The sequence below is a fragment of the Anguilla anguilla genome, chromosome 9 (genome assembly GCF_013347855.1).
Source record: "Anguilla anguilla isolate fAngAng1 chromosome 9, fAngAng1.pri, whole genome shotgun sequence".
NCBI classification, from domain to species: Eukaryota; Metazoa; Chordata; class Actinopteri; order Anguilliformes; family Anguillidae; genus Anguilla; species Anguilla anguilla.
Genome location: NC_049209.1, coordinates 42,510,668 through 42,538,157, shown reverse-complemented (window position 1 = coordinate 42,538,157; position 27,490 = coordinate 42,510,668). Strand labels below are relative to the sequence as shown.

At 51.0% G+C, this 27,490-nt stretch overlaps 1 protein-coding gene across 1 annotated transcript in view; it reads right to left on the bottom strand.

Moving 5' to 3' along the window:
* Nucleotides 1-27,490, bottom strand: part of LOC118236565 (E3 ubiquitin-protein ligase RNF43) — a 97,781-nt gene that overhangs the window by 35,470 nt on the left and 34,821 nt on the right. The window contains exon 2 of the mRNA XM_035435057.1: nucleotides 3,041-3,163. Coding sequence (XP_035290948.1) covers nucleotides 3,041-3,163 — 123 coding nt within the window. The remainder of the gene's footprint in view (nucleotides 1-3,040; nucleotides 3,164-27,490) is intronic.

Below are 27,490 nucleotides of genomic sequence, written 5' to 3'. Positions count from 1 at the left end.
GGCGAATCAGGGCCCGTGGCAGTCATGAGCTACGGCCACTGAGAAGGAGGGAAGCACAGCGGTGCTCTTAAGCCCCGCCCAGTCACCTGAAGCGGTGCGACCAAACGGTCGGTCCGCAAATCCCGACACCGTCATTCGCAAGCCAGGAAGGGCTTTTAGGCACAATTGGGTTGAACCAAGGGTACCTGCCACCCAAAGGCAAAAGTGGGCCAATGAGGGGTGCCAGGAGAAGGGCGGCGGCCCGAAAAATCGAACGGCACCAATAGCACACCTACATTCACTCATCCCCTCGCACTGGGTTCAGTCCAAACCAGCACGGCACAGGTTAAACGCAGCTGCTCCAGAGGCACTGGCATGTGCTAAGCACATCAAACGTGTACATAATGTTCTGAATACTACACACGCTAATGATTTTAGAAAAACTCAGAGACGTGTATGACGCAACTCAATTAGCAGCTAGTGGAGGTGCACTGCTGATGTCATCATTACCTTGACGATGTTTTTCTGAGGAACATACTCATGCTCAAGGTCGACACCTTTACCAACACTTTTACATTTCATTTATATTTTGTAGTTCAAAATATACAGTAACTGCCTTCAAACTGCTTTAGCACAGAGAGCAGAGAGCTTTAACTAGAGAACGATCAACAAAAAAAAAAAAAAAAAAAACTTTTCATAGTTGGAGCAGGTGGCCTGCCGTCTGTTTATGGCTAAATATATTTACAACATGGTGTGTGAAAGGGAGATGGAGCACAGCCCGTGGAATGCCCTGGCTACGGCTTGGAAATCCCAACCCGGAAAACCTTTGTTCAAGGACAGTTCGCTGGAGGGCCGACATGGACCCGGCTACCGTGTTTATGGACAACACAGTGTTGCCATTAGAGCTTTAATCAGTGTTTGGAGACGGTCTGAACTTGACACAGTAATCCTCTCCATAACACCACCTGTGAATCTAGCAGGTCTCTCACAACAACGGGCTGGAATGTTTTTTGACAGGCACCCAGAACCCCCCCCACGTCCTTTAATTTCGGAGACGGTTGAGAAAACGTCCGATTTATTATCAAACAGAAAAAGAGAGGCGAGAGTTCTGAAGTTCTAGCGTTTTTTTTTTGTTGTCGTTGCCCTGAATACAGGTTAAATGAAAATCACAGCGAGACTGTAATTGCAGTTACTGCACTAAATACCACCACGATTCAAAAGCCTGTATTCAGGACCCTAATGATAATAACGACTGTAAATCTAACTCAGACTGCGACCTTGTTTTTTTTTAAATTTTATTTTATTTTATTTTTTTTACAGAGGAGGAGGAGGAGGTGAAACGCCACGCTCAAGGGCACGAGCGTCCGGGGTTTGAACCCGGGACCCCGGCCGGCGCTTTGAACGCCGCACCACAGGGAGGCCCGGTGTTTACACTGTCAATGGCGAGGCCTTCTCGTGACCTTTGGACCAAACGATCCAAAATGGCCGCCGCTGCCGCCACGGCCACCGCGAGCGGAGACACGGAGCAGCAACTGGGGGGGGGGGGGGGGGTTCCTGGCCGAGCGTCGCGGGGCGACAGCTGGGCCCCCCCCCCCGCGTTCGTGGCGGCCGTGGCGGGAAGCCCTCCCTCGCATACCAGCCGTATCGCGGCAGCCGTATCAAACAGGCCCAGCATCGCATTCGGGCCCCGCCCTTCAGACAAGCCCAGTCTATCTAACCCTGTTCACTGGGAAGTGAAAACGAATGTGGACGCTGAAGTTGATTTGTCGAAAATAAAAATAATTCCACTTGAACTAGCGAAACTGACCGTAAGCTACACTATTTTGTGAGCGCGCACATTTAATTTAGCTCTTCGTCTGTGCAGTCCGGTTCAAATAAATACGGTCGGCCATCAAAGTGAAGAGGCTCGACAACATCCTCGTAATAGTCTGATGAACAATTAGCTAGTGCGACATGTTCAGGATTTGGATTTTCAACGTTATCTTATAAAGGTATTCCACGTTAAAGATAAAACATGTTGGCTCTACTTCCAGCTGTTGGGGAGCTTACTAGAGAAATCGACTCTTCCGCAGCGACTGCGGCAGATGTCATTCCGTCCATCGTTGCACTGAAACATCTCCCAAGATAAAATGCTGACGCAGATCATGGTGTGAAGCCCTCAAAATGCACTCTCTTCTGGAAGCAGTTGCGGAAAGATTCAGCTACACTGAATCTAAGCTTCTTCACTGCGCGGCTACGACAACAATATAACAATACTGCTGTTAATAATAATAATAATAATAATAATGAAAGTATCTGAATGTATTGGTGATCTATAGAGCAAAGAAACAATCTTATGTTTTCTCTTATGTTACCAGTTGCTTAAAGAAATTTTAAGTTAAAAATCCGCTATTACAATCGGCTTATTAGGCCTTTAAAAAATAAGTAACCGGAATCGGCCATAAAAATTCATGAGTATGCACCCCTACTGTCAAATAAAACCAAGGACTGGACCCTGAAATGTAACCAACATGTTGCCTTCACTTAATCAACATAATACGCTTCAAAGCAGAAAATAAAATTAGCCTGCAGATGGAGGGGGGGGGGGTATTTGAAAATCAAACCCAGGAAAAGTTTGTACGTCCCAGACTACCTGAAACCAAACAGCCTCTAGGGGCACTAGCGAGTAGCGTCCTGAGAAGTCAGCGGTCTATGTCAGAGTTGGGCAACAACGGCCGTATCCGTTCCTGGTAGTCATGCCAACTTCCGGCCTGAATTATTTAATTACCCTTAACATTTACACCATCTGACATGTTTGCTAAATTTATTTGATAAGCGCATGAGTCACAGCCACAGACTGTCCTTGTGTCTCTATATAAAACCTTTAACTGTGATCTAATCTATGAGTGAACCAGTGTTGGTGTGTACAGCAATTGGCTCATTTAGCCAGGGTAACTGGAGGAAACAAAGAACTGCATACACTCCGGCCCTCCAGGCCCGGAACTGCCTGCCCCCTGGTCCACGTGAGCGCGAGCGGCAGGCGGTCACATGATCGGGGAGGCGGGGGTCACATGACCCTTACCTTTTCCAGGAGCGGCAGGCACTGGGGGACGTTGTGCTCGGGGCTCTCCAGCTTGACGATGCTGATGAAGACCTTCTCCTGACGCTCGTCCTCGCTCGTGTTGCACAGGGACAGCGGGTGGGACTGCGGGGGGGGGGCGGGGGGGAACAGACGGGACGGCGGGGTTAGAGCAGAGCGCCACGCGTAACCCAAACGGGAGAGACCCCACCAACACCACTGCACACCACCTTTTAACTGAACACCACAGCGCAACATGGACAGACAGCTTTACTATCCTCAATAAGCAAATAGCCTTTCCACCACCATATGATGATATAACACAATATCAAACATCAACATACAACATATACTGCATACATATGAATGATATATGAAAGATAATTGTACAAGAACATAGAGCCATTGAGCAACACACACCAGAAACATACAAAAAAAAAAGTGAAAACAATTCAATGCGGCCTTCTGAACTCTGCTTTTAAAACCTCTTCATTCTTTGAGTTCCAGCATGTTAGAGTCTTTCTTTCGACCAGAGATGGGAGGCATGTCTAAATATGAATAAAATAAAATGTATGAATAAGAATCGGCCAAATACATCTTATTCGAGGATAGTGGCTCTGCTTTCTTTACGTGTGGACTCAAAATTTCACTTAGAATCCTTAGCGGCAGACAGACTCAAAACAAGCAGAAAGACAGCCTGTCAGAACTGCTTCCCCAAAATCTGACGGTACAAGTAATCGCAGGGCCCTAAAACATTAAACCTCAAAATTTAGAACAAGGACTTCGGGCTCCCTGTGCCCCTGCGGGACACGCCCGAACAGAACGTTTAAATCACAGACGGGGGGCCGGGTACGGGAGACCCAGAAACGGCGGCGATGACGGTGAGCCCCACCGCCGGCGAGGAGGCGAACGCTCAGAGGAACGCAGCTCGCCCCCCCCCCCCCCCAGCTCCTCTTCCTCCACCCCGCCCCCTGCCCCACACATGCATCAGCAGCCTCCCTCTAGGGTAGACTATTCTGATTATTATCATTAATATTAAATGGGGGTTCACACATGGAGCACCTCCCCCCCCCCAAAAAACACTCTCCTGCAACCTGGGCGGAGGTGGCCCAAACGCGCAGCCTCTGCAGCAGGTTCCCGCGCGGCCGCAGCTGACGCAAGACTCCCCTCGCCCTCATCGGTGAAAATGCCGAAACGAAAAAAGACCCCGAGCGCAAGATCACATGGGGCTTCTGGGAAGACAGTTAAGTTACGGACCAAAATTACTGGACCCATTCGAGAGCTGCTAGCGTAACAATTTATTTACGGTTTTGTGTAACGCGCAGGTTATGATTTTGAGTGTCCTTGCTTTCGTTTATGTATGTATGTACTGATTTATGTTGAGCTGCATTCCCAGTCCTGTTGCTCCCTTTGTATTTTCGTATTGTCTTTATTGTTTCGTAATAAAATATCGTTCACAAAAAAAAAAAAAAAAAGACCTTGGGGAAGCCTCTTTCCCACGCGTCACACCGGGGAGCACAGGCGAGTGTCCGATGGGCACGGTCCGCCGAGCCCGAACCTCGCCAGGCCTAGATCCCACCCGCCCGCCCGCCCGCCACGCCCGCCCGGCATCTGCGGGGGGGCGCGCCCAGCGGAGCCGCGGCGCTAATTACACCCCGAGCGAGGGCTAATTACACGGCGGCGGCGGCGCTACTGAACTCCCGCGTGAAAGAGAGAACCCTGGGAAAGGAGGAGGGCCGGCCTTTTGAAGACGCGCCGCGCGGCTCGGAGAGACGCCCCGCCCAAACCCCCGCTGAACGCGGGGCCGCCGCCGCCCTCTCCGGGGGGGGGGGGGGGGGGGGGTTTAACGCCGCGGGGAACACAACATCCGGAATGTTCTCTCTGCGCTCCTCATGACCACGCTCTTAGTCAGACTGCTTCTGAGAGCCAAGCCTCCCCCTTCCTCCCCCCCCCCCACCGTGGATCTGGGGAGGGAAGGGTGGATAGATCGAAGGAGGTTGGGGGGGGCGGGGAACCACATGAAAGCGGGAGCCGTTTTCTCAGGACTTTCTATACTGGGACGCGGGCAAAATGAAAGGCCTGCTCCTCGAGGCCGGCGCTCCCCGCCCGCCCGGCCGCCAGGCAGCGCGGCGCGGCGTAGCGTAGCGCGCGACGCTAACAACAGCTGCTGCTGCTGCTGCGCTCGTCTCTGTTTACCGGCTCCAAATTACAGGCCTGGGCTGGGGTTTCCAGAGCCGTAAGAAAGCGGGAAGGAATCACAAAAAAAAAAACCACCCCGGCTCAGGCTCGGGCGTCGCTGTAGGCCTCCCCGTCTTGTTTACTTTCCGAGCACGCTCTGTGCCTCGACGCCCGAGTGGGGGGGGGGGGACCACAGACGGGTCCCCGCTCGCGGTTTCGCGGGCCGCGCCGTCGCGGTGAGTTCGCGGGGCCGCAGAAGTCCAATGAAGCGCCCGAGAACACGCTCGCTTGCGGAAGGGGCCGCCGGCGTCGAGTTCACGCCGTTTAACGACACTGCGTAACTCGGGAGGGCGACAGCCGTTCCGTCCAACAGAGCCGCCGGCCTCCTCTTCGTTTCAGAGGGCAACGCGAAATACTTTCCGTGCTTTCAGAAACGGTGCCTCTGTTTGCTCAAACGGGCCTTAAAAGCTCAGAATCCTAAAAATAAAATAAACAAATGAAAGACTTGATTACACTTGCGAGCTTAACTGAGACCCGGCATCATAAGAAGACGAAACTAAAACTAGACGCGCTTCAATGCTAATTCTGAAGGGAGCTGCAATTTAGCTTCCATCTATTTTCGTTCCCCAAATTGAGCGGCGACGCAGAGACGGTAACGGCCATTCGATCCACCGAAACGGCTTTGTCTGGTTTCCGAGGGGGGGGGGGGGGCGGTAAACGAGGCCTGAGAGCGAGATGCAGAGTCTCCGTTTCACAAAAAAAGAGAAAAAGAAAGAAACCACACCGCTTACTGTTGTTACCCGTCCATGCTAACAATGGCCGCTCCTCGGTCTACGTCTGCGGAGAGCAAAAAGAGAACGTCTTCGCGTTTCTCCGCGCCCACGATTATAAAGGCATTCCTCCCTCCGTCGGTTCAATCAGAGCCCGAGCAAAAAAATACTCCAGGGCTCGAGCCTGACGGCCCGAAAACAAACGAGGAGAAAGAAAAAAAAGAAGAAAAATAAATAGTAGCTGTGGTGAGAAGTCAATATTTTTTTCCCCCCTCTTTGCCCTGTGGGTCCTTCTTTTTTCGCCTGCCAATATCGGGAAGGCTTTTCTTGTTCATCCGATGCCAGGAACAGGCCGAGACTCGGCGGTTGTGTCAGTGTGCGTTAGGACCGAAGGGACTAGCGCGTCTCACCCGCTCCAACCCTTCAATTTACATCAAAAAAGGAAGTCTATTAATGTTCTCGTACGCGCTCCCAATAACGCCACCTTTTTTCATCGAGGATCGGGGAAACGTCGAGAGAAATTCCCCCTCACCGCCAGGACCAGTGTTTAAAGCCAACGAGGGGAAAAAGGGCCTTTCATAAGCTTCCTTGCAGTGTGTCCAAAGAGAGCCAAGCTTCTGATCGTCAAGGAAGAATTCCATTTACCCAACCGCCCCCCTCAGCCCCCCCGCCTCCCCCAAGCTTCTCTTCCCGCCTCCTGCCAAAAAAACAAAACAGAAACGTCTTGGCAGCTCAGCGGGTCCTGTTCCGACCCAATTTCCAGCGGAGCCAATGCCACTCCCCCCCGAGCTCTGCAGCTGGGTCCCTCACTCAGATTCCAGCGGCTCCCAGCCCAAACGCAGCGGCCGGCCAAGTTCCCCATCAAGAGCCACCTGTGGCGCAGTGTAAACCCAGCGAACGGCAGCTGTACACAAACTGGGCCCGGATCACAGGGGGTGTGTGTGTGTGTGTCAGTGTGTGTCTGTGTGTGTGTGAGAATGCGTGTGTGTGAGTGTGAGCGTGCGTGTGGGAATGTGTGTGAGACTGTGTGTGTGTGTGAGCGTGCGTGTGAGACTGTGTGTGTGTGAGTGTGCGTGTGGGAATGTGTGAGACTGTGTGTGTGTGAGCGTGCGTGTGAGACTGTGTGTGTGTGAGTGTAAGTGTGTGTATGCGTGTGAGAGTGTGTGTGTGAGTGTCTGTGTGTGTGTGTATGCATGCGTGCGTATGAGAGTTCACAAACAGAACTGCACACAAACACAGACACGCAAACACACACTTACATCTGTGTGGAGCACATTAACCATGGGGACGGTTTAGTATTTTATTAAACTAAACAAGAGCAACCTTACAGTGACGTTAAGTGGCACAAAACCAGGAAAACAAATGAATAAATCAACTGAATTCCCATCACTCAGAGTGACAGTATTACTGCGTGCCCAAGAGTCAAGTCGCGGGCAGGGCGAACCCTGAATGCCAGTCAGATTGCAGGTTTTATAAAGGATTACGCGCGGCTCTCGGCCCCTGGCCTCTGATGAGCGCAAAACGTCCGCGTGACACGAGAGATTTGCGATTCTTCTGAAGCGGCCGCAGCTGGCAGGCGCGCACCGTGTCCGAGAGCCGTCCGCCGCCGCGGAAAAAAGAAATGCCGTGTCTTCTCCCATTCCTTCCTCGCCCCTGAAATTTCCCAATTACAGCGTGTCCAAACATAGCATAGTGTATATGCTACGGTATATCATTTTCCTCACTGACAAAAATAAAATCTGAAAGGGGGAAAAAAAAAAAAGTACAAATTGACCTTGACAAGTCTTACACCGCTCGCATCCTGACAGACTACGCTCATCTTCCAAAGGGGAAAGGAGAAAGAGTATTCTCTGATTATTCTCCCATCTGCCGTACACTGTACGGGGCATGGTATACCACAGGGCCACCAGTGTGTCATGCAAGTTGGGGTTGGGGTGTGTTGGGGTAGGGGTTGGGAGTGCGCTGGGGTGGGGGTCGGGGGGTGTGTTGGGATGGGGTTTGTGACAGTGTTGGGGTGGAGCTTGGGGGGTGAGTTGGGGTGGGGGTTGGGAGTGTGCTGGGGTGGGGGTTGGAGGAGGGGTGTTGGGATAGGTTTTGCAACTGTGTTGGGGTGGAGCTTGGGGGATGTGTTGGGGTTGGGGGTTTGGGTGGGGTGAGGGTTGGGGGTGTATTGGGGTGGGGTGAGGGTTGGGGGTGTATTGGGGTGGGGTGAGGGTTGGGGGTGTGCTGGGGTGGAAGGGGTCACTTGGTACCTCAACACTGCAAAGAGGCCTGAAATTCACCTTCCTCCACCCAGGAGGAATGAGCCACGATGACGTCCTCATACTGACCTACAGCCTTTACACTCAAGTACTGGACAAATGAACTGACCCAATAAATCAGGGCTGCCCAACCCAGTTCCTGGAGATCTACAGCCCTGCAGGCTTTCATTTCGACCATAATTTGGCACGCTGGACTCTACTAATCAGCAGCTCGATGAGATCTCTAGCTATTGAATGAGGTGTGCTGTGTTAGCATTGGAGCGAAAACCAACAGGACCGCAGTGTTAGCATTGGAGCGAAAACCAACAGGACCGCAGATTTCCAGGAACTGGGCTGGGCGGCCCAGACATAAGTCCTTGTTACACTATTCCATTTGTGGAGGACACAATACAGCACATTTAAAGAGCAATATTTTCTCCAGTATACATTTCATGTTACTGGGACCTGGCATCTGCCTTTCATACGGATGCATTGATTTCCTAGAACGTGTATCGACTTAAGAAAGAGCAACCCTTTGATCTATGTATATGATTACAATAAACAAAAGGAATTGCTCATAAGAAAATACACCTTTTCACCATGTTCAAAGAAAGGCAAATATTTAGTCGTTCTTCTAATTCATCCTTAAGGGGCCACTCTGGGTAAAAGACAGAAAGGTTCATTGGTTAACTGAGGTCTTACAAAGTTCACTTTCTTGTTTCTCCAGACCGCAGTACAAACGACGGTGAAGTTCTAAAACGAACGAAGGAACAGACGCAGTCGGTTGGTCAGTTGGACGCGAGACCCGTTCTGGGACCCTGTGCGTTCGAGACCTGCACCCCCCCCCCCCGCACTGAGGATGGTAGCAGAAGAGCTGGTGGGGGACACTTCTCAGGAGCCCCCCCCCCCCTTCCCCCCTGGGCAAGAGGCCCCCCCCGGGCAGGAGCCCCCGCTGGATGGGAGTGCCTCGCGTGCCAGCCTCAGCCAGCCCTGCCCAGGGAGAAACTCAACACCGGGCAGGGTCTGGGAGAGCTCAACTGCGGCTCAGCGAGGGGGGGGGGGGGGGGGGGGGGGGGCAGGGGGAGGAGAGGGGCGGATCTTGTTGCAAATGTCAGCGCAGCTCTGGGCCAACAGCTGCCCCTGCCCCTGCCCCTGCCCTCCCGAATCCCGGCCCACGACTCGCTGCACCCCCAAAACCGCTTCCACGTGATGGCGGCCAGAAAAACCATTCGAAGACCACCTCCCCCCACCCCACTAAGAACATCTGGAAAAGTCCGGTCCTGGAAGTTTCCGATCCTGACAAAATGCTGACGGACGCGAGGCCTTGCTGCTTTGAATCCCGTCAAAACAGGCTCATGTCAGACATACCCCCCCTCTTTACTGTCTTTACTGACAGTGTGAACCCCTGATCTAGGAACCCTTTGCGTGGTGAGTAACTCACAGAAACCCAATACCACAATGCCTTCAAAATGCTTACTTCATGCCTTAGAACAATCCTGCTACCCTAAACCACCAGGGTTTTTGTTTTCCACCTCCCAGAGAACAATTTCCTACATTTCGAACGGTCCCCTCTTGTCTTGGGAGTCTAAACACAAGAAGGGAGCCTCACTCCCCACAGTCAGGTGCTGAAGTGAGAAACCAAATGTTTTCTCAACAATGGGACTGTGATATTACGGTAGGGTATCGTTTGTTTTAAACAAACTGTTATTTATTTCACATGATGATGTGCTAGGTGAGATCTGTAAGAAGCAAGGTGATTGTTGGATGACTCAGTAGTAACAAAGTGAGATTTTTACGTTGAAGAAAGCAAGTGTGCATCAGAAAACACTTTAAACCCTTAAAGCCCAATGCCCATGAAATTAGACGCCGGTGTCTAACATTCTCTTAAATTATTCCTTTTATCTGTCATTGAGTCAAGGTGTGGCCCTATAAAACCTGAATACCGTTGTAAAGCTTAAACTCTTCACACACAACAAAAACACTCACCTAGACCGGTAAAGCACTAGAGATGAAAAATTAAATAAGGCTGCCCACTTCCCAAAAAGGAGGGCTAAAACTGACACCCCAGGTTGATGATTACGGAATTTTATAGAATAATCCAATAACTGTCCGCAACAAGTCAAACAATGACTAATACTACAGCGATAGTATTGACATCACCAAAATCCCCCTCTGAGTCATAAGCAATCAATGCACTCTTTGTACATAGGCTAGGAAAAGTCAATGCATTATTTCCATTGAGCTGAATGCATTTTCAGGAGCACCTGGAAACGAGTATTTCTATGTACGTAAATAGAACTTCAAATGTGAAAAGAGTCATTTTTCTAAAAAAAACAATTTCTACTAGCTGAAAAAAATCATCTCTATGATCTCTCCATCATGACTTTTGCCCTTGCTTGGAAACCCCGAATACTTTACAGTCCCACTGCCTGCTCACATATGTGTGTGTGTGTGTGTGTGAGGCTGTTGGTGAAAGACACAAGTTGGGTCACTTCACACTTTCCCTGGGAACTTCCTTAGTAAGCTCCGATAACTAATGAAAAGGGGTTCTGGGAGGGTATGCCTCATTTCGGACAGCCGCTGTTTCCATGTGCAAATTACAGTGGCCTACTTCCTGCTTACAAGCCTGACCAACATCAGCCTGTCAGCTGAATGCAGGTCATAGTACAGAGCAAGGTAAAAAACCTAGCGTCTGTGTGATAAGTGACCATCACGTTTTGCACAAAGCTCTCCGAAATGACACCTTTTTCCTGAAATACAGGGCTTAGTCGAAAAGAGGAAATGGGTCCCATAAGGAATATTTGATTTGTGGGGGTTCCAGAGGGTACCACACTCAATACAATTAGCTTCTGGAAGTGGAATATGGCTTGGAAAAAAAAAGACACGCATGGTATTCCAATTTAGTTTGGTGCCATTAGGAGAGGTTTTAGGGGACAGTCAGGCCCAGCGTTGGGAAAACACATGTCAAATTACAGTGCTGTGTTCAATCCATTCTGAACTTTTATTCTGGTGTTCTATACGTCCTGGGTTACGACTGGAAACAGAAAAATTGTTTTGTCCAGTATTAGAAGCACACGCAACCACTACAGAATAAAGAAAATACAAGGTAGCCTAATCATTGGATTTCTTTGTTTTTCAGAATAAGTAGGTCCTGTATGTTTACTGAGTAAGACTCCAGTAATTTCAGGTTCAATTTAGTTACAAATGTGCTCTTTATTTCTTCAAACCATGTCTGTACTGTATATGGTTTTGGAGAAAATGGGGTTTATTTCAGACGGGGGGGATTCGTACATGAAGCCCTGGGTTTTAAGTGGGGTTTGAGGGGTTAAAGCAGTGGCAGCCTTGTGATTGCATCAGTGTGGCAGTTCCGGTTGCTGGCCAGCAGGGTGCGCAGCGTCACTGAAAGCGCAGCGGGCCCGGGTCGGTTTCACAACGCAGGGCTCGGAGCAGCTCGCTGCTCACTGCGCCACTGACCCGCTGCCATCCCAAAAGGGAACAGCCAGAAAGCGGGACGAGGAAAAGAGGCGGGCCGACCGGCGACAGTTTTCCAAAGCAACAGACACCCCCCCCCCCCCCCCACAACCAAAAGAGAGGCAACTGTTCCTGCTCCGGGCCTCCCGGCGTTCGAAGGGAACATCAGCGTTTTTTGGGAAAAACACATTGCCGTGACACGCTGCAAACCGCAGCTCCGCGAAGGAGCAGCGCCGTATCCTGTGCCTGCTCGGCGAGACGCAGTGTTCGCCGGCTAACAGGTAGCCACCTGCTTCAGCTGGCGCCCTCGCGCAGGACGGCGTTCGGCTGGATGGAGCGTCTGCAATGAGGCGCGGCGGCGCGCTAGCGGAAAACTCTTTAATGGGCTGAGCGACCGCGAAACAGACGGCGTGGAGACCGGGCCTTTCATCTGGACTGGGGCGCGCAGGCCGGAGACTGAAGTGCGTGCGTTCGTGCTTGCGTGTGCGTGTGCGTGTGTGTGTGCGTGTGTGTGTGTGCGTTTGTGCTTGCGTGTGCGTGTGCGTGTGTGCGTGTGTGTGTGTGTGTGCGTGCGACTGTGTGTGTTTTATAGGCCATATTCTGAAGACTCAGGCTGGGAGACATTGTGGCTGAGGGATGAGGCCCATGTGACAGAATAAAAGCCAGCTGTACACTATCTATTGGGGGGGGGGGTGAAACTAGCACAACCCAGAGTGTCTGGAGTAGCCAACAGGTCCTCAAGTGCCCCTCGACAGAAAAAGCTAAAGAATGCGTAAGCAAACTCGGCAGATCTCGGTTGGTTGTCTGAGCTTCAGCCCTGTCTATGTGTGATGGCAGAGAGCGGAAGCAGGCTGTGTATCTCCTGTGGGGGGGCTGCCATCGAAGGGGGGGGGGGGGGGCTGTGATAGATTTCAAAGCTCACAGTTATGGTAAACAGAGGACTTCCCCTTCTGTCTCGGGGCCTTGTCTCGGTGCCTTTGATGAGCCGTCTTTCCTTGAGAAAATTGGCCCTCGGTGCAGACCCTTGACCGGACCTCCTGAGATGTTCACAGGAGAAGTGCAGTGGATGTAAATTCGAGGGTGGAGGGGGGTGTCGGGTTGGGGAGTGCTCTTCATAGCTGGCTCTAGGCAATCTAGATGTGCCCCCCCTTCCCCAAACCTCTTGCACCTCTTGCTAAAACGAGGCTGGATTCTCCCATTGTGACCTCACTGACAGCAACTTTGGTTTCACCTTCCGTTCCAGCAGCATGGAGGCATTTTCATTTGTTTTCCTGCCTTGTCCAAGTCACCATCACCCAAGTCTGCAAATGTCAACCTCCGTGAGGCCATCCCGAGATCGCCCCAAGCAGGTTCTGCAATCCTTGAGAACAGCACAGCTAGAACTGTCCCATAATTCATAATTGCAGAAAGACCACAGCAGACAAGTCTCCATGGAGAAGCACAACCAGCATTTATAGCTGCACAACAAAATGGATGACGAGGTTTAAAAAAAAAAAAATATGTCCATGCAGGCAAGACATATGGAAAGTGTTGCAGTGGGAGGATCTGAAGAACGATATTAACCAGAGTCCCTTCTCTGAGACGGTGGGTCCTTATTAATCTCCTTCTCTGCATCGCCTTGTCTTACCCCAAACTTTAACCACTGTCCACACACACACACTACCTACACGCTACTTGGCTCAGCGCTATCCCAAAGGGCCGGCTCGCTACGTCCATGAGCAGCCACAGGCCTGGCTACTGTGTACTGTAAACCCAAATAAAACCGTACCTTCATAGGTGACGCACATAAAGAATGCAGGGTGGGTGACACCGCGCCACTCAGGCTTTCTTTATTCCCCTTTAACGAGGAACAGGTGCGTTTTACGAATGTTTGCCCAAAAAAAGGGCCCGGCCGTGCGTGTTTTAATAACCCCCCCTCTCCAGGGAGGACAGGCCGTTACAATCTTCAATTTACCTTCGCATCTGAGCGCGCTCAAAGTTCAAGGCTCTTTTCCTGCGGCCGGCGAATGTGCTTCCCCCCCCCTCTCCCGCATTCGCTCGGAGACCACACCCCCCCCCCCCCAACCCCCCACCCCCCCCCCCCCCCACCCCCCCCACCCCCCACCTGACCATAAAAGGCTGCGGCTCTCACGGCAACTGAAACCGCTTGGCCCGCCGCGTCTGTGCGGCCTCTGGAATTCCTCCCCGTTGGAGAGCGCTCCTTTTCTTCTGAAGGGCCGGGGGGACGCACAATAGAGCCGCGAAACAAAGCACCTGCAGCGGAAGCCTCTTTCCCGCCCCGGAGCAGGTAGAGAGAGCGAGGCGCCAACCTGCTGCCTCCCACAATGCACCGCCGGCGCTGCTCAGCCCGGGCTGCGGTCCATCCCCGACCGATCCTTATCTAAAAGCCCGTATCTGTTACGGGCCGCGGGAAACTACCGGCTAATAGCTCAGCGTTCGTTTCGTTTCAGTTCCGCTCTTAGCCGCTTCTCAGCTCGTGAATTTCGCAGATTTCAAAAAAAAAAAATCTGTCGAAGTTCTTCCAGCTCGGTTTTCTCTACACCCAAACCTGATTTAAAATTGTTACTGTGTGCAACAAAAAAATTTTGGGAGAGCAAAGAGGATCAGGTTTCGCCCGAATGGTGAGAACTGCAGCAACAGAATATTTTCTAGATGAAGGAAGAGAAATTCAATCTATATTTCTTAATGTAGGCTAATGTAAATGTTTTGCACAGGAAGGACTGGGATTAAAGTTAATAATATACAATAATACACATGAATGAATGAAATTCAGTATGCCTGTTATAGATGAAATATGACTACACCAGTGATTTTTTTTTTTTTACATCACTTGCACATGGTGCAGTCACTCTAACATGATTGACAGCAGGAACACAGGTTATCATCACATAATTACCGCTAAAAGAACAGGGAGACTTCATGTCTGTCTGTCACAAAGGGCTGTACCTCAAGTTTGCCTTTTCATTAAACAAAATAACAGGAACTAGGCAACAGTTCCCAGGCCAAACTAGGCCAGAATTCCCAGGCCAAACAAGGCCAAAGTTAATGCTATTAGGCTAATTATGCTCCTACTACAGTTCAAAATAATTTCGAAATATAACAGAAATATCCATCATCAGAATAAGAATTTCCCACCTCCAGGTGGCCACCACAATGCATTCATGGAAACGCATTGATACCGGTTGCAAATTAAGTGAATACACGCAAGTTACTTCCAAATATAACAGAAATATCATTATAGTCATAATCATAAGAATTCCCCACCACTTGCTGGGCACTGCTATGCGATTATGGGAACTGCGGAAGGAAGTTATTTTCATGGGAGAACCCATCGAGCCCAACCGAACTTTGAGGTCGGCTCCATTGACTGAGCATACTCCCGGTGTGAGTCACGATCCAGTCCCCCCCCCCCCATACGCCGCCTGGGAGGTGGAGCTCCTCGGAGCGAAGAGGAGAGCGCTCCTGTTCCCAGAACCCATAATCTTCATCTCTGACCCTCAAGAGCAGGGATGGACTCTCCGTCAGGAAGACGGTTGTGAGGCACACTGAAGAGCTCGCTTGTTGTCGTCTCTGAACGCAAACGAGCGCATCTCGAAGTACATCCACGCGAAAACAAAACTTCTGCAGCCATCTTTTATTTTAGCATATGAAAGACCCTACACCCTGGGGTTCTCATTCGCTGGACACCACCTCAACATAACACAACACAGCACAGCTTCCCAAAACGGCAGCTCTTGAATAAAATGCCGTATCCAATTCATTTCACGTTAGTTACAGCACAAGACGGCGTGAGCAGGGTGCACCCAAAGCACCGTCTCTTTACATCTCGATCCAAATGGAAATGCTTTTCGAAAAAGAGCTAATATCTCATAAGAGCATCTTGTAAGACCGCAGAGAGCAAAAACCACCCAAGGCGAATCCTAGACAGGCCCTTCAGTGTGTTCTGGAGAAGGATGGGGGATGAAGGTCACATCGCGTGACTTTGGCAAGCGAGCGAACGGACGCGCGGGGGGGGGGGGGGGGGGGGGGGGGCGGTGACCCGGGCGAGGAGCAGCCGGGCAGGACGCGTGTACGAGGTGTCGCTCCGCGGTTGGGCCATACAGGCGGGCTCTGTCGCATCGCTGCGGTAGCCACGCCCCACCCCACCACACCCCCCTGCCGAGGGACCAACCTGCCATTCCACGGCTTGGTCCCGGAGTCCATTCGCCTCTTAATGTGTGGAATGGCGTATGGTAAATGGTAAATGGACTGCATTTATATAGCGCTTTTATCCGAAGCGCTTTACAACTGATGCCTCGCATTCACCAGAGCAGTTAGGGGTTAGGTGTCTTGCTCAGGGACACTTCGACACGTCCAGATCGGCGATCGAACCGGGAGCCCTCCGACTGCCAGACAACTGCTCTTACCTCCTGAGCTATGTCGCCCCTAAGCGTATGACATCAATGCTTTTACATTTATAGATTTCCTGAAAACAGAAAATCAACCATAAGCACAGTAAATGCTCAGTGTTAAATCAACTCTCACAGAGTACATACGGTGGTCCCTATTAGTCTAATACGTACTCTGCTGAGCAGAACAAACAGTGAATGTTTTACTGTGAGCGCACGCTTCTCAAACCCGGTTTGAGAATAGGTCTTCTGAGAGAACTGTTTCCACTTCCTGTGTTGTGATGACAGAGGCCACGGGCCGGTTAGAGTGCAGGAGGGGAGCGTGGATGTGAGGAGGCCGACCCCCAGGCTCCCGGTGGCGTCCGCCGCGCGTGCTCCCTCCCTCCCTCCCTCCCTGCCGCCCGCCCGCCCCCCCCGCCCCGGCTCCCGGCCGCTGCCTGGCTAATGGGCTGAGGCTGAGCCAGCAGACGAGGCCTTCTTGGAATGTCATGGAAAAATGACTGCGAGGAATTCGGCCTTCTCCGCGCAGAGTAAACACCCGGGCCCCGGGAACGCTGCCTCGCGGCTTTGAAGTCACTGATCTCCCTTATCGCAGACGATTCCGCCAAGATAGACGGGGGGGGGGGGGGGGAACACAAGAAAAAAAAAAAAAAAAACACACTTTCTGAACTGCGCGGTGCTGGCCAGATTGAAAATACAATCGGTTACTTTAAATAGTAAGCGATGCCCCGGCCACCATGGACTTAGTGTACACTATCTGGACCTGCACCCACACATGGGAATGTTTACTTACCTGGCAGACAGATATGCTCTTCCAGGGTGATTTACAAGCTTATATTTTTACACATCGTCCATTCACAGATGGTTGTTTACTGAAATCAATTCCGTTTTCTTTTTTTTTCTTTTTTTTTAAGCACATTGCTCCAGGGAACAACAGCAGTATTCTTGGCAGCGAAACCGCAACCTTCTGGTTTTTGGGGGGCCTGGCTCCTTAAACCATCGCATCAACCCCGTCGTCCGCGATCCAGCTCTTGCGCAACGGCGGCGGCTTTGAACCCCGCCGCTCGACAGGACGCGCCGCCGCTCTCCAGATAAATCTCAATTAATCTGGCCCTCGCTCCCCTCCAGCGCGTTTCGACATCGGCGCTCCGAGAACCGCGGCTGCAGAGCAAGCGTCTCCCTCTGAAGACGGCAGACATGCAGGCACCAGCGTCAGCGCGCGGTCTGAGCCGGCCCAGAAGCACTGGACGCGTGGCAGGTATTCGTCTTCAACCCGCGAAAAAGGCCTTTTTTTTTTTACGTTTCAACGGAGACGAAGGAAAGCAGAAACGAAGCAGCCCCCCCCCGGAGCCTCGCCTCGGACCCGCGGCACTGGAGGGGCGGCCGTGACCAGCGCGGCGCGGTATCTTCGGCGAAACGTTCCCTCGGCCCTTCGCCGAACCGCGGGAGATCAGGCGAGATGCTATCGCCGCGTGACTCGCGTACGATGAGGGCAGAACAAGCCGTAATGCTGCAGTGAAATACTGTCATTTTCCGACGTAATCTAATCTGCCGTTGAAAAACAAATAATTGCACTGTGCATAAACAGTGCCCTGGGGTCGCAAAAAATCATTGTAAAGCTCTACTGTTGTTAGAAATTCACAATTTCACTTTAAATTAAATGTATACAATACTTTTTCACATACTACTATGTTTGTATTATTTATGTGCTTAACGTAAAGCTATCTGTAATTACGTAAAAACGCATGGGAAAATTAAAGACATGTCATATGTAAACTGTTTACGGGCCCACAAATCCTCAAATCCTTGCCTGAGCCTGGGCAGTACAAGCATACAGAAGAAAGGAGGGAAACGCTGGAGGAAGGAACGCTGCTTGATCAGGACCGGCCTCTCAGCAGGCAGGCCGGAGACAAGCGGGGGCCGCTGCACGGCTGGACAGACACCAAGCAGTGGAAGGATTTCGGGTTTTCACAGCGCAGTGCGACACTCGGGAGGAACAGAGGCCGCAGCACCACCCCCCCCCCCCCACACACAGACGCACAGGCGCACCCCCCCCCCCCCCCCCGACGCCATCAGGATCGCAACCCCCGGCGCTCAAAATACACTCAGCGGGCTCCAAGCGTCTGCCATGTCCCGGTGCCAATCAAAAAGCCCGATGAAAAAGACGCACGAGGGGACAAGCCGTCGATTTCCGCAAAGCCCTCCGACGTTTCGCAGGGAACAACATGTCTTTGTGCGGAGCTTGTATTTATTTATACATCGTTCCTCGTTGGATGTATTTTTGACATAATTACAGAACGAGACCTCTTAAGCGCTCCTCGAGGCGAGCGTGGCGTGCCAGGGCCTTCCGAAAGCAAAACAAAAGCCCTCTGGCACGGCAAACCGATATTTTCAATCGCGTTTAAGGAACATGATTTTTATTTCCCCCCCCCCCCTTCTTGGCAGGGCGAGTCCGAATCCCACCGACGGGAAGAAAGCGCGGAGCCCAAACGTTCAATTACAGGGCGACCTCGTCAACACAGGGCCATCTCTCGAGATGATGTTTCACTTTTTTTTTTTCTTTAAACCGTTACCCTCGAGCTCAAGAGCAGGAGTGGCTCTGTCGCCACAGGCAGCTTTTACTGGTTACAGCAGACATCCCTTCATTCACATCGCTGACCAAAACCAAAACCGGACTTCTGCTCCACTTTCTCCCCCCCCCAGCGAGGCCTACTGCACACCTCGGGGCTCGACTGCAGCGCTGCCGGATTTTAGTGAGGCTAAATATGCGGCCTTGTTGTCAGAAACAAGCCGCACAGCAATGAATAACCCGGGAGGGTGGTCGACGGGGATTCCGAACCGGAGCTAGCTACTTTTACAAGTTAGCATGCCACAGTAACCATAAACGTGGCAAAAAAACAGGGTCACTTGTAATACTCCAGAACAAGTGGCCAGATTTTTCAAAAATAACCCAAAAAAACCACAACTAGCAAGTTCTGATTTTTTTCAAGCAACTTCGGTGAAAAAAACAAACAAACCCAAAGTCACGTACTGTGAGCGGTCCTGGCTGACGGATGGTTAAGTTCGGCAACGAAAGGTGTTGGGCAAACCGTTCTCCAAACCTGGACAGTGTGGGAGTCACAGGAAATCCTGTTCTGGAGGACAAGCTCCCTGGCAGGAGAAGAAAGGTCCGGACCACGGACGTACGCTAACTGTGTTGACATTTCGGTCTTTGCTGGCAGTCTTCTACCATAAACAGTCGGAAATTGTGCGTCCGTGTTCGCGTTTCTTGCAAATACATTGCTGGGAGAAGCAAACGAACAGCCCCCCCCCCCCCCCGCAGATTAGAATAACAGTCCTGTGAGACCGACAGGAGATCCTTAAGTCATTTCCTGCTGCCGTATTTATTTCAATCTCTCATCTTCAAAGAGAGTCCCGTTGCGGTGCTCCTTTCTTCCCTCCGCCATGACGCCCCCCCCCCCCCCCCCCGATCATCCCCGCCTCTTTAAATCCAAGATTTATCGGCGACGGTTCCTGGTTTCCTAACACCGGCCCTTCCTCGCTGGCAGTCTTTCAGGAGAGGGAAAGACCGGCCAGCCCTTGGGCATCGGCGAGGAAGAAAGGGAGAGCTGGCAGCCCTGCCGACGTGGGGACTCGGCGCCGAACGTGTGAGGAAGGGCCGCACCACGAGAATCTTCGGCGGGATTAAGTCATCGTCTCATTGTCTCCGCGGCATTGATGCTGCGGGCCTCCGCAAATGTCAACAGTCTGGGATCGCGCGCGGCTAAATTTAGCCGGTGACTAGCCTAGCCCGCGTAATCCCTCTAAAGGTCCGCTCGCAGTCATTTGTATACGGTTCACGAGGTCAACTTCGTAATTTGTTTGGTATACGCGGGGCTTTGTGTACTTATCGGGGACTTCATCTGCCTATCGGCTCCGTTCATCTTCGAAGATAAAACCGAAACGCTTTCGGCTGGTTTTCGGATACGCGCGGCCGGTCCCCCCCCCCCCCCCCCCATCGATAAAGGCCCCGAGGGGCGCTCACAGCACCCGAGGCAGAAAACGAAACGGTGAAAGAGAGGAATGGGGGCCCGTTTCCTTCACACAGTCAACGAAGCTAAACTGACAATGAAGCTAAACTGACAATGAAGCGACAGTCTGCCGCTGGCCGATGTAATCTGGCGTCCCGCGGAAAATCACTCAACAGGTTCGTATTATTGCGCCACTTCCGCGCAGCCGTTTTTCCGTGGCCCAGGGGCGGAGGAGCTGCCTGGCAGGGCGGCCCCGTGAGGAAGGCGATGGTGGAGGGTGGAGGGGGGGGGGGGGGTCAGGAGACAAAAGGGATGACCTCACATGACTGTAAAGCACACCCCTCGTGGGCCGGCTGAGGGATGGCGATCGCTCTTCCGCTCGCGTCGGGCACAAAAAAACGCCGGCGGGCGTTCGCGGCGCACCGCGGGTTTAGCGGGGAAGCGTCGCAGGTGAGCGGCGAAGCGGACACGGGGAAGGCCGGCCGCCGTTCCCCGTCCGGAAGGAGATACTTTTTACACCCCCAAAAGCGCACCACTTCTGTTCTTACCATTTCGTTTGATTTTTTTTTGCCAAACGTTCATTTTTTTAACATACGGACAGAAATCAAAATGAGGCTGCAGAGGCTCCGTGGAGGCGATCAGAGCAGAAACCCCGCGTGGATCTGACCCCAGAGGTGGGAAAGAAGCGCTCGGAGTCCGAGACAGAACAGCAGCCGAGGAACAGCAGCGCTTCAGAGGCACTTTGTCAGGAGAGTCCCAGCAAAGCAGAGCGTGAAATTCCAGACCCATTTTTAGTCCCTGTCTTTTGTAGGCATGCCAGAGCAGAGCCATGCCTGAGTACAGTACACACACACACACACACACAGACACACACACATTCATGAACACACACACACACACAAACACAAACACACACTTTTGAACACACACACACACCAACAAAAGCACGCACACACACACTCATGAACACACACACTCTCACACACACACACACACTCTCTCACACACACACACGCACGCACACACACACAAACACACTTTTGAACACACACACAAACACACATATACACACACCAACAAAAGCACGCACGCATGCACACTCATGAACACACACCTGCTTGGAAAAATTTTTTTCTCACTGATCAGTCCAGCTAATAACCAGAAAAAAATAGTCTCCTAGCAATAATGGCCGCTATTTGGAGGGCGGTTGGAGGGGGGGGGGGGGGGGGGGGGGGGGTTGGGGGGGGAGCACAGCATACTTTCTGTCCCTTCTCTTTCCAGCCCGTGCCTGTGGGTGGGCTGCAAATCAAATTTCACTCGGTAGCAGGTCCTGGCAAAGCGGCGTGGTTCTGCAGCGTCTCAGGGCAGAGGCTCTGCTCGCAGGCGGCGTGGAGCACGCGCGTCTGCTACGCATCAGGGAGGGAAGCTCACCAGCATGCGCCGCCTCCGGCCTTCCTGACCGCCAATACCGCCAACACCGCCAGCCGCACCACGCGGCCATTTTGCCTCGCCGCTGCAGCGGGCCCGGACGTGGTTCTGAAGCCTCCCTAGTGAAACGTGGGCCTCGCCAAGGAAACTCCTTACTTTTTTCATTTGTAATACTGAAAAAAATAACTGGTTAAAAAGACTTTGCAGGGAGGGTGTGAATATATATGTCAGTTCAGTCCTCAAGTAAAAAAATTAAAACCAGCTGTGAGTCGGCGCCCCCCCCCCCTACCTTTTGCCCTGAAAGAGAACACTGTTGGCTAATCCTGATAGCAATCTTCAAACAGCAGACAAAATAGCCCCCCCTCTCCCCCACAGACCTTTCAAATAGCTTACTTCCTGTGCAGCGGAGTGAGGATTATGGGAAGACCTGCTCGTCCAGCAGGGGTTCAGTCTCAGCATTGGGGGGGGGGGAAACAGGCGGGCATCACATGGCTCTGCGTGCCCCTCCCGCCAATCGTCCCCACTTCCTGCTAACGGTGCAGCGACCTTTTACCCAACAGATCAGTCGGTTGCCCATCGATAGCTATGGGTCGCATTTTAAATGAACGAGAACTTTTTTTTTTTTTTTTAAATGAAAAAACTGACTGGAGAGTTATCTCGTGCCAGAGAATGGACCGTTTCTCTTCGTGCTTAATTCCAGGTTACTGATACTCTACAGCAGGTGTTCTCCACAGGCTGTGAATGAACCTACTGGCCTCACAGACCGTGGCATGGTGGGTGGGGGAGGTGCGGGGGGTGTGGGGGGGGGGGTTACAGCTGGGTTGGGGCTTCACAGGAAACCACGCTCACAGCTAATTACAGTACAGACACCATCTAGATGCTTTAATGCTTGGAGTGAACAGTAGCTAGAGGGCTTAATGGGGAAAACCAGCAGCACTTGAAAAGAGAGAGAGAGAGTTCCTTAGTATCTCCACGTCTGCTCACCACCGCCACAAAAAAATATATCACATCGTAAAAACACCTTTCTTTGAGCCTGGAGCTTGTCACAAACAGAAGAAACCACAGTCAGGCAGGGAAACCCAATACGGCCATTCCAAATACACAGGTATACCCTGGGCTCAGGAAAATATTTCATGACAAAGCTAATTTTGTTGCTGTAATTACTATATGCATGAAAGAATGAAAGAAAAACCAGGTAAAGCAAAATATAAATAAGTGAAAAGGATATGGAGGAAACCCCATCTTTCTCTCTCTCTCTTTCAGCTTCATCGTTTACCTCTTTGACCCATTTGGTACAGTAAATGCGCACAGACGAAGCACAGAAAGGATTAGCTCTGTGGAATGTGAACTCGCTCACTGTACGCCAGGCTGAATGGCGGTACAAGTGTGAACCAATCAGAACTGGAGACGCGAGCAAAGAACATAACAAAAAAACTAAAGAAGCACAACGCACACGTCAGCCCAGAGCTGCCGAGAGCCCGGCCGCACTGCAGAGCTCCCAGACGCTGAAAATGGGGGGAAAAAGTGGAAAACCGTTTGCAAAAATTTTATGTTGCGTATCAAATTCGAGGCCATGCTAAGGCCATTAATGTAGTGGTGATGTAACCTGCAGACAATGGCAGGGAGGCGGGGGGACCTTTCATTAAAGACCGCCATTTTGCTCGCGTAGAGAATAAGGTGCATTTTAAGGAAAGTCGACTGTTGAATATCCCCTTGTAATCCCCCAGGAACTGCAGGTGGCAACAGCAGCACCAGGCTAACGCTATTTGAAGCACTTGAAGTGCTGTTTGTTGCCAGTGTTAAGCAGTAGCCGCAGCACTGCTATGGAAGCCACGTCACCCTTTAAGTACACGCATTTAAGTTGGGCGTGACTTTTCAAGTCGCAATTAGCAAAATAGCCCGGTAAGATTGGAGCATGGCGCTACCATTACCATATTTAAACAGGGTGTGGCCCACGCAGTTATTATGATTACGATTTCCCCACAGGCTACCAGAGTGACAGTTAATAACGTCTTTCCACACAGAAGCATCAGGTCAACCACACAAACCCGCTGAAAATATGCATTGCAAGACAAGTATCACAATGCGATGTGCAATGACTCAATGCAGAACGTACTCACGTACAACTCAAAGAAAATCACCCGCAGCAGAATTAACAGGTAGTGGTTTTTTTTTTTTTTTTTTTTTTGACAGGTAGCGGTTTCCACGCACCAGACGTCCCAAGACCTTCATAATGGCCAGGGGTCCTCCATCATACCCACATAGGGCTGGGGTGGATGCAGGCTTTGGTTCCAACCAGGCAGTCACACGCCTGATTCTACCAATCAATCCCAAGAGTCACTGCTAACGACCTTGATCAGCGGAATCAGGTGTGTCGCTGCTCGGCTGGAACAAAAGCCTGTAGCCGCGCAGGCCCTGTCTGGAGGGGCAAAATGGGGGGCCCCGGACTGGGGGGCCCCGGATATACGTGCATAATGTGCACGATGCGTACGCCACGATTTATGTTTAGAGCAAAAAAGAAAAAAAAAAAAGAAAAAAGAATGACGCAGATTGATACTGACACGACGGCAAACTGCGCAGGTTTACGCTCACGGCAGCTTGTCAAAGCAAAGGAAGTTTTAAGAAGCGGCGCCGCCGTTGTGCGAAGGCGCGACGCGGATTCAGGAAAAAAGGGCCCGTCGGCCCGAAGGAGAAGAGCCGTCTTTTTAAACAGACGGGGGGAAAATTATCCTCATCGAACCCGTCAGTCACCCTCGTCATCTGAGGACATCCGAAAACGTCGATGAGTCACCCGGCCCAGCCATCGGTTGCCCTGACGCACGCCCGGTTGAGCGCACGGGCGCGAGAAAGGGGAGCCTAGCGCTGTGGTTTTTGGCAAGCGGACAGCTCTGACGAGCCGCTCCAAAAAACCCCCGTGCCGTTTAAGGTTAAGAAAACAACGGCGGTGAAAACGAATGAGCCCTACGGTTTCACAGGCCCGCTGCCTTCGCCCGCGATTCGTTTCCGAACCGAAGAACCGACGGCGGCTCTCACCGCGCCCCTGGCGCATGCGGGATTACGATCGGGCGTCTCAGAAGGGCTAATATCTCGTGGAGGAAGAAGAAGAAGAAGAAGAAAAAAAAACGGCAGCGATTAAAAATAACCCGAGCCAAACGGCTCCCAGAAGCTCCCTCAGACGAAACCGACCGCCCTGGGACGCGAGGTGGAGGCGTTAGCGCCAGCGTCAAACGCAATTCCATCGCCTCGCTCGAAACCGCACGCTCGCGGCCAGCTGCGTCGCGGTTCGGATTATTCACCGCGCCCTTCGGTTAAACCTGGCCCGATTCGCCGTGGAGGAGCACAGGGATTAGAACGACTGCTGCAGCGTCACACCTAGATAAGTAGCTTTGACTGGTCGGTAAATTTACGCATCAAAAGTGGGTTTTCACCCAGAAACAATGCCGTGGGGGGGGGGGGGGGGGGTGGCGTAACAGACTCATCTTTTTAATTCCACCCTTGCTATGGGGATCATGAGATCATCAAGATTCCATGAAACTGTATCAAAATGAACTGTGATATTAGGCCAGCTTCGGAGGAGAAAATATTGCTTGGGTTCATCTACACTTCGTGCAGTTGTGGAATCACTCAGCCAGTACACCAAATTCCTCTGGATGTCTCCAGTTTTATGCCAGACATAACGGCAATGCACACAGGGGTGGCCCTCAAAACATCAAAGCGCCTTATTATATGATGAAATCATCCATTAGTCAACAGAGCCTGGCTTCCATTAGTCATACTAGAGCAGAACAGGTAAAACAATAGCGGGATTAAAGAGGATTTTTCCCAGTAAAAGTATCAGCGCAAATGTTCTTCTCTTCTCTGGCTCAGCAGTTAAAGACTGCCTGCCAAAGGCCAACTATAGCAGCTTTCACATTACAAGGACCAGGCTGTTCACCTCCCCAACCCAGGAAAGCATAAAGTTGTTTAGATGTGAGGGAAAGAAACGGACAAACGGGAATGATGTCATCAACAAAGGAGGAGAAAAGTTGCCGCACAGGAAAGATATTTAATAATAATTTTATTAATCACCATGGGCTATTCGGCCGCTCGGTTAATGGGGAAACTACTCACAAGAACGTAACTGTCACATCAACAATTTGTAAAAGACTGCATTTGAGTTCATCACTCTCTAAGCACTTAATAAAAGCGTTAAAGGGTTGTTAGCTGGTGAGGTGATTAAGATGACCATTACCGGATTTACCACAATGAAGAACTACATAAACAGGTTCATTATTAGCCCATTCTTGTTGACAACTACAAGCTAGCTTACTCACAGCCACCTAGCTAACTGCAAGTAATGTTCATTCAATATGACTTGCTACTGCTAGTCAGGACAAACTTGTTAGCTCCAATGAACACAAAGATTTCACCATGAAAATGCCATCTACACAATTGATTTAAATTTTTTTTAATCAAATATTAGCAAAAAAAATCTTAGAGGTAAACATTATATTTCTGATTCATTTACATGACGATACGTTCAAGATCTAATAAATTGGTAGCATATTTTTGCCATCATTCAAACCTAAAACTAACATAATTTTATTCTGTTCTTATATACATGTAGTCCACTGTAGTCCATAAAATACACTCATTTTCTTTTGTTTAACCAAAAACATGATTTTTGTCTCATCTCTATTCTGCTAAAATTCTTATTTAAGTGTGTGAAGCTGATCATTCAAAATGCATTCATATTCAAACTTCCGTTCATATTTTTTTTTTTTTAAATGTCGGCAAATATAATATAAAAGACTGAAGGGGTTGCCTTACAGGAAGGGCCGAACTATGCCAAGTCATCTGCCACACCTGTACAGCTATTTGGAAAGCCTGTGGGGGGATAATACTGTACTTATGGAAGCAAGCAATGTAATTTTCACCTTGGTTTAGGCCATACGGGTCTGAACGTTTCAACACCAAAGCGGTGTAATTATAGATCCGTCTGCAAACTCCCACCGGATACTAAAACTGGGCAACATCCTTTTCGGGTCCCAATTAAATGCAAAGTGACAGTAAGGATAACATAACCGTTTTCTCCCTAGATAACAGAAAACAAACAACCGTCTGTGCTGCCATCAGAGAGAGAGAGAGCGCTCCGGTACGCTAGCCGAAGCTGGCTCCAAGTTAACGGGTTAAGGTCAGTGTTCCAACCTGCAGCTGCCTTTGGGCTGCCGCTAACGCCCACAAAAACGGCTCCTCGGATGTGCGCTAGTCTAGTTCTGCACCCTGCATTTTAAGCTAAATTAATCCCGCCGGGCTTGTCCAGGTGAGTCCAAGTTTGTCTTGTGTACGGTTCCCCCCCTCTTTCTGTCTCTCGGTCTTTCTCTCTCTCGGTTAGTCTCTTGGTCTCTCTCTGGTGTCCGTCTCTCGGTTCAATACGCTTTATTGGCATGAAATGAATACCGTAAATGTTACCAAAGCATTTTTTTTTTTTTTTAAAGAAATTCGAATAGAAGGGAAAAAACTATTGAAAATGCTGTCGGTCTCTCTCTCTCTCTCTGGGGCTTGATGAAGTTGGCACCTGACTGTGGGGGGCGGGGTGGAGAGGGGTGGGGTGGGGTGGGGTGCGGGAGTTGAAAGGCGGTGCACTGAAAGAGCCGTGTCCCCCGCCGGCACAGAGATGATGGTGGGGGGGGGGGGGCGAGGGGGGGGGGGGGGGGGGGAGGGGAGTCTCAGCTTGCAACCCCTCTGGGGATTGGCAAGGACGTGATTGCAAGTCTTCTTTCTTCTTCTTTTTTTTACTGCTATTCACTGAATTTGGGACCCCCCCCCCCACCTCCCACCCACCCCCCACATTCTAAGATGCAAGCAGAAATTCAGGAGTAGAGCTCCCTTTAAAACCCAGATGAAAGTTTTGATACGGATATTCTTTTTTGTTTCTCCCCCCATCAAAGCAGGCAAAAAAAAAAACACATATAACCCAGCCCATGTT